Below are 12,441 nucleotides of genomic sequence, written 5' to 3'. Positions count from 1 at the left end.
ATTTATTATTCAGATTTAGGGGAAATGCAGCCTAAACTCATTTAAGATGAACAACACAGTTGGAACTGTAGACCCAGTAACATCTTTTAAATTACTTAAGAGTATGAATAGAAATTTTCCTTTGGGGGCGTCTGGGTGGCTCAGTCAGTTAAGCCTCTGCCTTCAGCTCTGCTTCTCCCTCTCCCTGCCTCTCCCCCTGCTTACACTCTCTCTCTCTAATAAATAATCTTTAAAAAAAATTTCCCTTTGTCCCATACTATTCCCAATATATCTGACATGTTGAAGCTATAGCCGTCTTCCCTTTAAACAGGTGCATTCATTCAGGCTTTAATTCACTAGCCTGTAATTTGGGGCCACAAAATCTGGCCCCATCATTCTTAATCAGCCCAGTTTCATCACTTCTCAACTTGAATCATAGGTGTGAATTTGGGTGCTGCTGCTAAAGAAGAGTGTATCTAAAAGTGATGATTCCCAAATTCACATCACTGGTCCAGACTTCTCTCCCGAACTCTGGATTCTTATATCAAATTGCCTACTTCATTTCTCCACTTGGACATATAATAGACACCCAGGGCATGCTTTTCATGTTTTCCCTACAAACCTGCTCCACCACAGGCTTTCCTGTGTCAGTTGATACCAACTGCATGCTTTAGTTGCTAAGTCCAAAAATCCTGGAGCCATCATTGTCTTGTCTCTCTCTCTCTCTGACACACACCATTCCAATCCATTAATAAGTCCTCTCTGTCCCACCTTAAAAATATATCTAGAATCCTGCCCCAATTTGTCACTTCTGTTGCCATCACTATCATCTCTTCTCTAGGCTCACTGTATGAGCCTCCTAATAGGTCTCCCTGTCTTTTCCATTGTTTCCATGCAGTCTGTTCTTTACTGGGCAGCCACACATGAGTGAGTGGGCAGAGGGGCAGAGGAGCAGACGGGAAGGGGAGAGGGAATGGGGGAGAATCCCAAGCAAACTCCACGCTGAGCACAGAGCCCTATGCGGGGCTCAGTCCCACAACACTGAGATCATGACCTGAGCTGAAACCAGGAGTTGGATGCTTAACCAACTGAGCCATCCAGGAGCCCCTACAGTGAACATTTTAAAATGTAAGTCAGATTTTGTCACATCTTGTCTCAAAATCTTGCAACGGTTTCCCAGCTCAGATTAAAAACCAAAGTCTTTTCAGTGGTCCACAAAGCCCCATGTGATCTAGGCTCCTGGTAACTTGCCTGACCTTTTATCTACCATATTTTGCCTCTCACTCTTTCAATCCTGTTGGTCTCTGCTGTTCTTCAAACATGTCAGGCATGCTGCCATCCTAGAGCCTTTGCTCTAGCTATTTCCTCTGCTTCAAATGCTCTTCCTTCAGATGACTGTATAATTAACTCCCCACTTGCAAGTCTCCTTAAATGTCACCCCTCGGGGTGCCTGAGTGGCTCAGTCAGGTTAACTGTCTGCCTTCCGCTCAGGTCATGATCCCAGGGTCCTGGGATCGAGCCCCGCCTCGGACTCCCTGCACAGTAGGTAGCCTGCTTCTCCCTCTCCCTCTGCTGCTCCCCCTGCTTTCTCTCTCTGTCTTTCTTTCTCTCCCTCTTAAATAAAATCTTAAAAAATAAAGTCACCCCTCAATGAGGCCTGGCCTGCCCTGACTACCTGTGTAAAATTGCAACCCAATCTCCCTTACCTGCTCTTTCCCCACTTTTTTTAGTAGCACTTACTATCCTCTAACATATTGTATAATATGCTAATTTTTTGTGTTGTTTATTGTCTCTCTCATAAAGTCAGGGATCTTTATCTTTTTCTCGATATGTTCCAGGCACCTTGAACATAGTAACCTGTCAATAAATCTTTCTTGAATGAAAGAGAACTGAACCTCTTGTAGTTTTTCAACCTTGGGGAGAATATTAAATGTCTGCATCCAATATACTATTTTTGTTGGGTAACTGAGGAATTATTAGACTCTAGGAATTGACTCACATTATCTAAATTAAATTAAATTTAAATTACTTGTAAATCACAATAACAATTATTAATTTCTGTGAAGAAATATGTTGCCAAGTCATCTATACTAGTTGGTCAGGGTATTTGTTTCTCAAGAGATATCTATTTCGGAAATCAAGTCGCTATCTGGAGGTTGCTTATGAATTTAATATATTGTTTAATTTTAAGGGATGGTATAATCAATCATAAATATTCTTCATTGCCTTAAAGATATACCTAATAAGCCCATACTTAAAATAATAGGGCATTCTTTTGTTGAACTTTGGAGAAAAAACTTAGTCCCATCATCAACATCCTTCTAAATTTAAGGAGTGAATTATAGCTGATTTTATTTATTTATTATTAGAGAATGACATTTTCTTACTATGTTTATCAATTCTGAGGTGACATATTGTTAAGAGTGTGTATATTTCCCTTGTACTGAATATGGGAGGTAGTGCCCCAATGTGTTATTTTTTTCACTTGCAAATGGGTGTAGTTAGTGTATATAGGGTTTCTCATCTTAGAGTATTTCCTGGGCTACCCAGACCCAGAAAGCGGTTTGTTCATAGGAGAGAAAAGACGGTGTGTTTAGGCCCTGGTGCTTGAGAACATATCAGGCCTACTTCGTGCCTTCCAATTCGATAACCTGACTTTGGAATACACAGAGGAAATTGCATCTTACAGACTCTCACTGGTGGTAGATTAACAGGGCAATGAGCTGTCGTAGAGTTAGGCAATATCTAAATCTTGTAATTTGTTTTCCAATTAAGAAGTAACATTATTTTGTCATTATTCTCAGTCTAGATATATTCCGTTCCTTATACCACTTATTGTTTATTTTGCAGATCCATTGTTTATTGTGTCAAGTGAGAAAGACCACACACAGGCAAATATCCAAGCTAACCTGATTCGAAAGAGACTGGTAGGTCTAATTCAATTACTAAGGTAGCCTAATGAACTTGAACCATCTAGTTTTGCTAACCACGCTAATCAGATCGACTAATCATGAGATCTCCAGTGGATTTTATATTCTGCAGGAATTACTCTGCCATGATTACTAGGGCATAAGACATCTCGATACTTGTAGCCCAGTGTGGAAATTAATTAACTAATAGTGAATAAAGGACTCATTATAACCTAATTTATTTCAGTGGGAAACGTTATATATGCCTGTGTTAAAAGAATTCAAGTAGTACAAAAACATATATAGTATGAAACAAATTCTAACCCTCAGCCCCCTTCTCATAATCATCCATTATCATCAGTTTCTTGGGTATCTTTCTAGAGATATTCTATGCATGTACAATTACCCTTCTTTCTATGCTACATACACTGGTTTGTACCTTTCAAAATTTACAGTAATAAATAAAATGCTCCAGAACATCTGATGGTAAAATTTTGTCCTTTTCCTCCCTATCTCCCTGTCCTAATATTAGAGAAAAGTTCCCAGGTTTAGAGCCATGTTCAGTAATCTGATCCATTACCCAAGATATTCTCTGTATCGGAGCAAGGCAGACCCTGTCCCACCATTCATCCGCCGGGAATGGAAAGGACAGGAGGAGAAACACAGAGAAGCCCTCGGGCAGCTCGCCATGTAAGTGTCAGGTAGCTTCAGCTGCTACGCATGTTTGTAATGAAAGCATTTTTCTTCTTAAGATTTTTTATTCTGCATTTTTTTAAAAGTACAATTGTGATGTTACACCTAGATCAATTGACCCCAAATTCTCTCTCTTAAACCCTCTAACCAAAACGGGCCTGATTCAGGGGCAATGGTTATGGGTTTATAGGTTAGTAGATATTCTCAGAAGCTTGGAGTGAATACATATATTAAATGACAGTTTGCCACCAAAGGTAGAGGTAGAGGTGATTGAATCTGTTTCTTTGATCCATCTTAGAAATTGCAACTATACCCTTCTGCTAGTATCTAAATATATATGCATATATATTTGGAGATTTGCAGCCAAAGCACCTTCAGAGACAAGTCTCTTGCATTCTTTATTCTTTTAATTATTTACAAGTCATGCCTAGTAAATTAAAAGAAAAAAGCTACCTTTCAGCTTGGACATAAAAAGTTGTCTCTTGAAACTCTGTTATTCCAATGTACTATTAATTGAAAGTGTGCATTTTTGTAGGTGAGATTTCATAAATCTACTGTTTTCTTACTCTTACTTCCTGTTGTTAGCTCCTGGTTTCCTGGCTCAGGGAAACTAATTATTATCTAGTCTGAGATGTAGGTCAGTCAGGTGCATGTTATAGAAGACTTGGCTCTCAGTCTCAGATACCCTGTGCATCTCCTACTTTATAGACATAAAAATATGAAATATAAATTATATTTGGAAATGACATGTTAGACTTTAATAATGTTTTCCTGCTTCATTTTAGAACTGATGCATCTTTTCAGATGGCTAAAGAGGCTTATGAAGATCCTGAAATTACTGGCCGGAATCGCTATAAATATTTTGAAAGGTAAAAAGTAATTACTAATGAAAATGAGCCCTGATATTATTTTTATCTTTATGATAATATCTTTGTGATAATGATAGCAGCTATCAGTTTTGAGTGCATGCAGTGTGTCAGGTACCAGTTTAAGTGCTTTATATATATAATCAATTTTTTTTAGATTTTGTTTTTAAAATAAAAATTTAAATTTTAATATTTAATTTAAATTTAATAAAAATTTATTTTTAAAATAAAAATAACATGGGGGTCAAACTCACAACCCTGAGATCAAGAATTGCATGCTCTACCAAGTCAGCCACTGAGGTGCCCCTATATAATCAATTTTTACAACAGAAATGTAGAATAAGATCTATTATCCCTATTTATCAGTAAGGAAGCTGAGACCAAGAGAAGAAAAATAAATTGCTTGAAGCCTCTTAAGTTGGCTAGTGGCAGATCTGGGATTCTAGCTAAATCTGCCTAACTTCAGAGATGCTAGTTGTAAATAAGAATGTATATTTGAGAACAAAATGTCATCAAATCAAATGAGATACAGCAGAGACATCATGACAGTTGTAGCACATGAGAAATTGTTACAAGCAGACAAATAGGCGACATTCACTGTGTTTGTGTGAATATTGCCAAAACCAACACGGTCGAAAGTTTCACTTTGCTTCATTTGTGATCAATACTCATGTGATAGTCATATAGTCAGATTAGAATAAAATGAGGATCTCCCTATAGGTCTTGTGTGGTTAGAAAAATGGTCTCGATGCCATATGTACATAAGCTTCCATGAGAAAGTAAATTTGTAATCCACATTGTTGTTTGTGAGCAACTTCCTTAGAGAAGTTTTATAATGCTGACTTTTTAGAGAACTGTTAAATTTTCAACATAGTATGCTCAACTCCTAAACTTTATGGGGGTAGTTTTTAAAACTAAATCATTGAGAATTTCAGAATGTCTCAGGGAACTGTAGAAGTTGCTGGGAGCTCATGACCAGCTGAAGCCCAGGCATAAGGCCCTGCTTTTGAAAGTGTGACTTGTTTACCATCTGCAGGCAAAATATTGGAATGGTTAGTACAAATGCAGATTCATTAGCACGACCTTAAATCTACTGGGTCTCCTGGGCTAGACTTGGTAATTTGCATTTTAAACAAAAATCTCCCCACTCTCCAGTGATTTTGTGTTTGTCCAGGTTTGAGGATTACCAATATGGGATATTCAAGCTCACTGATTTTAAGGGACTACTATGAGGGTTGGAATAAAGCCCAGAGAGCACACAATGTAAAAATCCCACACGTTTGTGTTCTTCTTTCTTCACCAGGCCTTTCCTTCCATTTCATCAACAGATACCATTCAATGTTGTTTTTGCAGCAACCAAGTAAGTAACCATTATTTTACAACTTTTTTTTCTAGTTATTATTTGTTCCCATATTTGTTTCCAGAAGATAGTTCTCTAAATCAACATTTTTCAAATTCTGGATCACAAATCATTAGAAAGTCATGACATATTTTAGTGGGTCATGAACAGCATTTTAGAAAATGAAATAGAAAATAACCAAAAGCATGAGATACATTGAGGGTAAATTGTCTTTTTGCTAATAACTTCTGTTATTAGCAAATATGTTATAACAAATATGTTATTAACATATATATATATATGTTCATATGTAATAATTATAATGTAAAATGTTTTTCTTATTATGCATTATGGTAAAAAGAAAAGTTAAAAAATGCTTTAAATATCCTCTTTTGGGGGCGCCTGGGTAGCGCAGTCGTTAAGGCGTCTGCCTTCGGCTCAGGGCGTGATCCCGGCGTTCCGGGATCGAGTCCCACATCAGGCTCCTCCGCTATGAGCCTGCTTCTTCCTCTCCCACTCCCCCTGCTGTGTTCCCTCTCTCGCTGGCTGTCTCTCTGTCACATAAATAAATAAAATCTTTAAAAAAAAAAAAAAAAAAAAAAAAAAATATCCTCTTTTGCTTCCCTGAAACACATAGTTATTTGGCAACAGCTCTTCAACAATTTTATCGAGAAAACTAATCAGTTATGAAATAGTTTTTGAGTATTGGAATTTCATAATTTAATAATCATCTAATCTACACAAGGTAATTTAATATACAAGGATCAATAGAACATGGTTTCTGTCCCACAGAGGAGTGGACCAAGGTGAGAGAGAAGTAAAGAACATCCCCGAATCTGGGATGAATGTGCAGTTCTCCAGTCTTGTTTAGGGCTATACTGTTTCCTGTGTCAGTATAACTTAATGTGTGTATAAGAGAAAAAAATGAAATGATCAGGAAAAGAACCCTTTTTTAAGGTCTCGGATTTCTGAGCAGAAATTTAGATAGGGCTTGGCTTTCAAACAAGCATTTAAAGGGTACCCTAATGATACAGCATTTTATGAATAGAATATATGTTATCAAATGTCTGTAATCCTTAAGATAAGTGCCTGTTATGATCCAATTCTCTGATAATTTATTGATTCATTTTTAAAGATTATTTATTTATTATGCATGAGCAGGGCGGGGGTGGAGGGTGCGGGGTGTGCAGACTCTCCACTGAGCAGGGAGCCTGACACGGGGCTCAATCCCAAGATCATGATCTGAGCTGAAGGCTGATGCTTAACCGACTGAGCCACCCAGGCAGCCCTCTCCTCTGATTTTTTAAGACTGTGGATACCTTTGGCTCTTATATAGATGGAGAATAGATTTCTTGCCCTCCCCCCAAAGAGAGCAACTTTGTGTGGTGTCACTTTACTCGGGGACAGCTGCAGCCTTGTTTTCAGTGAAATGCTCTGTATGAGAAAAGGGGAACATATGAGATTGGTAGATCCCTATAGATACCTTTGATAATTCTTTAAAAGCAGGCTTACTGGATCACCTACTTTGGAGCTAATAATTACATCAGGTCTAAAAGTTGTTTAATTGTGGGGAGTTCCAAGGTCTACAGTGATGAACACTAAGCCTCTTCTTCTCTAAATGTGATATGAGAGATTCCCTATAAGAATTAAACCATAACAGTTGACATCTTAGATACTCTCTGTCTTTCTTAGAAGTTTTTAAAGAATTAGTCAGTATTCCTGAATGAAGTCAACTCTGGAATTCCGGCAGGGTTGAATTTCTGAGCAATGAGGATAATCCACTTTATGTTAGCAGGGATAGACTTGTCTGGGGACCAGCTGGCCTTCTCCAGCCATACCCTTTCATGGTTAGCTGTTGGAGTCTTTCCTTTGGATTCATGTAAGCATCTTGGTGAAAAGGATAAAAAGTTAGTACTTTTAAAAAGTTCAGTGGTGGTTTTTAGTTCCACATGTAAGGAGCTTGGCAGTTGCTAACAACAAGTAAAAAGCTGAACAAACTGAAAAAGCAACAACTTTTCTTGGATCTGTAAGAAAGGGGAGGATTCAGGGCAAACTGCTTCCCTAAGATTAGAGAGTCAGGTTACAAGAAGGTATGGCTTCCCAGAATCCCAGAGATTCATGAGTGGAAACCACTCCAGAAACCAAGTCCAGGTAAGAAAACCTGAACAATAATTGAAGAATTGCTGGAGGCTCTGAAAATTAAAATTCTAGAGGGACCTAGTCATTGAGGCTCCCACAGTTTTGTGAGATTTACCTCCAGGATCTCAACTAGGTTCTCACAGTAAATATTGGAAAAATATCCCCTCGTGCTTCTGGTAGGGGGAGTGGAAAGGGAACCATTTTGAAATATGCGAGAGCACTGTTCTTCACAAGGTCAGCTATAAGGAGAAACTAGATAATCAGAGCCTAACCTGCTGGGTATTATTAGAGCCTAACTGACCTGGGGGAAGGAAAATGTACAATTCTAGCCTCCTCGAGCCATCCTGCCTCACCTGGGCGGGGGGAGAAAAAACTGAGAAACACTTAAGAAATTCACAGTCCATATGCATAGGCTCACCAAAAGACTGAGACATAATCATAGGACAATAGAACACTTATCTTCCCCCTCCTCCCCACCTCACCAACACATTACTAAAGGCCTATTTACTGTAGTTCTTCTTACCCAGTACATTATGTGTAGCAGTTAAGAAATAAATTAAAAGGCATACTGAAAGGCAAAAAACACAATTTGAAGAGACAGCATAAGCATTAGAACCAGACATGGCAGATAAATTATCAGATCAGGAATTCGAAACAACTATGATTAATATGCTAAGGGACTTTAATGGATAAAGGGGATAGCATGCAAGATCAGATAGACAATGTAAGCAGAGAAAAGGAAATCTTAACTAAAAAAAATGCTAAAATAAAAAATGCTGTAACAGAAATGAAGAATGCCGTTACTGGGCTCATTAGGACGCTGGACACAGCTTAAGAAAGAATTTTGGAGCTAGAAGATATAACTACAGAAAGCTATAAAACTGGAAAACAGAATAAAGACACAAACACTGAAAAAAGGAACAGAATATCCAAGAACTGTGGACAACTACAAAAATATAATAAATGTGTAATGGAAATACCAGATGAAGAAAGAGAGAAAGGAACAGAAGGCATATTTGAAACAATAATGACTGAGGATTTCCCCAAATTAATGTCAGACACTGAACTACAGAGTTAAGAAGCCCAGAGAACACCAAGCAGGATAAATGCCAAAAGAGTACACTGAGGCATATCATATTCAAACTAAAGAAAATCAAGATAAAGATGACATTTTGACAGAATCTAGAGGACAAAAATACCTAACTTCTAGAGGAACAAAGATGAGAATTACTTCTGACTTCTCAGAAATCATGTGAGCAAGAAAGAAGTGAAAATTTAAAGTGTTGAGAGAAAAAAAAAATCAACCTAGAATTCTGTATCCTATGAAATTACCTTCAAAAGTGAAGGAGAAATAAAAACTTTTTCAGACAAACAAAAATTGAGGAAATCTGTTGCCATTAGACCTGCCTTACAAGAAATGTTTAAAGAAGTTCTTTAGAGAAAAGGAAAATAATAAAGGTCAGAAACTTGGATATGCTTAAAGAAAAGATGGAATAAATGAAGGTAAAATGAAAAGTTTTATTTTTTTAATGCAGCAGTTGACAGTTTGTTCAAAATGATAGCAACAATGTGTTTGGAAACGTATATACAGTTGATACACACAGAGTTGACTCTTGAAAATATGGGAGTTAGGGGCACTCACCCTCACATATTAGAAAATCCATGCATAATTTTGACTCCCTCAAAACTTAACTTACTCGTAGCCTACTGTTGACTGGAAGCCTTACCAATAATATAAACAGTTGATTAACACATACATGTTTTGTATGTTATTATATTTATATACTATATTTTTTTACAATAAAGTAAGCTAGAGAAAAAATGTTAAGAAAATCATAAGAGAAAATACATTTACAGCACTGTACTGTATTTATGAAAAAAATCCATGTATAGGTGAATCCATGCAATTAAAACCTGTGTTGTTCAAGGGTCAACTCTGTGTGTGTGTGTGTGTGTGTGTGTGTGTATGCTTATGTATGCTTATATATAAGTAAAATGAATGACAGCAATGATAAAGAGATGGAAGGGAAGAATTAGGATTTTTTTGTTATTATATAAGGTAGCTACACTACCCATGAAGCAATACAGTGTTATTTGAAAGTGGACTTGGATTAGTTTTGAATGCATATTGCAAGCTCTGGAGCAACAATTAAAAAAAGCAAAAAAGGAAGTGTAACTGATAATACTTAATAACTGATAATACTTAAAAAAAGATAAAATGAAATTATATAAAATGTTCAACTAAAACCACAAAAAGCAGAAAAATGGTAGAAGACAAAATAGAAACAAAAAACAAGGACAACAAATAGAAAATGGTAACAAATATAGTAGACATTAATCCAAAAAAAATTAATAATAAAATATTAATCCACTTTGACCATCAGTGGTCTAAATGTACCAATTAAAAGACAGATACAGTCAAGATAGATCAAAAAAACAAGAACCAACTATATTTTGTCAACAAGAAATCCACCTTATTTTTTTTATTAAGTTTTTAAATTTTAATTCCAGTATAGTTACATACAATGTTATATTAGTTTCAGGTGTACAATATAGTGATTCAACAGTTTTATACATTACTCATCGTTCAGCATGATAAATTTACAGTTTAATCCCCAATCACCTATTTCACCCATTTCCCCACCCCCCCACCCCCCCCCCCCGTCCCAGCTACCTCCCCTCTGGTAACTATCAGTTTGTTCTCTATAGTTAAGAGTCTATTTCTTGTTCTTTCTCTCTCTTTTTAAAGAAACCCACTTTAAATATAAAGACACATATAGATTTTTTTAAGGTTTTATTTTTAAATAATATCTACACCCAGTGTGGGGCTTGAACTCACAACCCTGAGCTGAAGAGTCACAAGCCCCACCAACTGAGCCAGCCAGGTGCCCCGTAATGTGTCCCCCCCTTTTTTTAAATGTACACTGTATGCCCAATATGGGTCTTGAACTCACAACCCCAAGATCTAAGAGTTGCATGCCCTATTGACTGAGCCAGCCAGGTGCCCCGAGACACCTATAGATTAAAAGTAAATGAGTGGAGAAAAATACATTATGCCAGCTCTAATTAAAAGAAAGCTGCAGTAGTTATACTAATTTCAAACAGAGCAGATTTCAAAGCAAGGAAGATTATTGGGGATAAAGAGAAGCATTATATAATAATAAAAATCTCAGTTCTCCATAAAGACATACATTCTTTCATGTGTATGCACCTAAAAACAGGTCAAACTACGTAAGGCAAAAACTAATAGAATTACAAGGAGAAATGGATGAATCCATTATCATAGTTGGAGACTTTAACACCCTTCCAGCAGAAATGGACACATCTATCAGGCAGCAAATCAGTAAGGCCCTAGGTGAACTCAACAACACCATCAGTCAACTGCATATAATTGATATCCAGAGACTACTTCATCTAATGACTGCAGAATACACATTCTTCTCAAGTTCACATAGAACATTCACCATGATAGACTACATTCTGGGCCATAAAACACAATTTAACAAATGTGAAAAAATAGAAATTATACAATGTCTGCTGTCAGACCACAGTGGAGCTAAACTAGAAATTAATAACAGAAGGATAACAGAGAATTCCTGAATATGTAGAGATTAAATGATACATTTCTAAATAACACAAGGGAGAAAGAAGAAATCTCAACAGAAATTAAAAAATATTTTGAACTTCATGAAAATGACAATACAGTTTATCAAAATTTGTGGGGTACATTGAAAGCAGTGCTTAGAGGGAAATTTATAGCATTGAATTCATGTATTAGAAAAGAAGAACTAAAACTAATCATTTAAGCTTTCACCTTAGGAAACTAGAAAAAGAAGAGCAAATTAAATCCAAAGCAAGCAAAAGAAAGGAAATAATAAGGAGAGCATAAATCAATGGAATTGATCAAGAAAATCAGTAGAAAAAAATCAACAAAACCAAGAGCTGGTTCTTCAACAAGACCACTATGTCTAGCCAGGATAACTGAAAAAAAAAAAGAACACAACTTACTAATATCAGAAATGAAAGAAAGGACATCACTACAGGTTCTATTCACATTAAAAACATAAAGAATAACTATGCCTGCAAATTTGATAACCTAGATAAAAAGACTAATTACTTGAGGGGCACCTGAGTGGCTCAGTTGGTTAAGCATCTGGCTTTGGCTTGGTTCATGATCCTGGGATTGAGCCTGGGCCCCCTCCTCAGCAGGGAGCCTGCTTCTCCCTCTCCCTCTGCCCCTCCCCCACCCCACTCATGCTCTCTTTCTCACTCTGCTCTCTGATAAATAAAATCTTTTTTTTAAAGAAAATAATTACTTGAAGGACACAAAATAATTCAAGATATTTTAGGATAAAGAGTTTTGTCAGAACTCACACAAGAAGAAATAGACAATGTGAATAGACCTATATATATATTAAAGAAATTAAATCAATAATTAATAACCTTCCAAAACCTAAAGCACCAGACTCAGATGTGTCTGCCGGTGAATTCTACTGAACATTTAAAGAAGAAATAA

General features: G+C 36.7%; 1 protein-coding gene across 1 annotated transcript in view; it reads left to right on the top strand.

Annotated features, from left to right (window-relative positions):
• The window catches only part of CFAP91 (cilia and flagella associated protein 91), an 85,635-nt gene that overhangs the window by 3,169 nt on the left and 70,025 nt on the right, over positions 1-12,441 (top strand). Inside the window, exons 2-5 of the mRNA XM_045785102.2 lie at positions 2,830-2,906; positions 3,421-3,578; positions 4,367-4,450; positions 5,751-5,807. Coding sequence (XP_045641058.2) covers positions 2,830-2,906; positions 3,421-3,578; positions 4,367-4,450; positions 5,751-5,807 — 376 coding nt within the window. The remainder of the gene's footprint in view (positions 1-2,829; positions 2,907-3,420; positions 3,579-4,366; positions 4,451-5,750; positions 5,808-12,441) is intronic.

Source organism: Ursus americanus, chromosome 4 (assembly GCF_024610735.1).
Source record: "Ursus americanus isolate L20-20 chromosome 4, mUrsAme1.1.p, whole genome shotgun sequence".
NCBI lineage: Eukaryota > Metazoa > Chordata > Mammalia > Carnivora > Ursidae > Ursus > Ursus americanus.
Note: the sequence above shows the minus strand (reverse complement) of the source record. Positions and strands in the feature narration are given on the sequence as shown.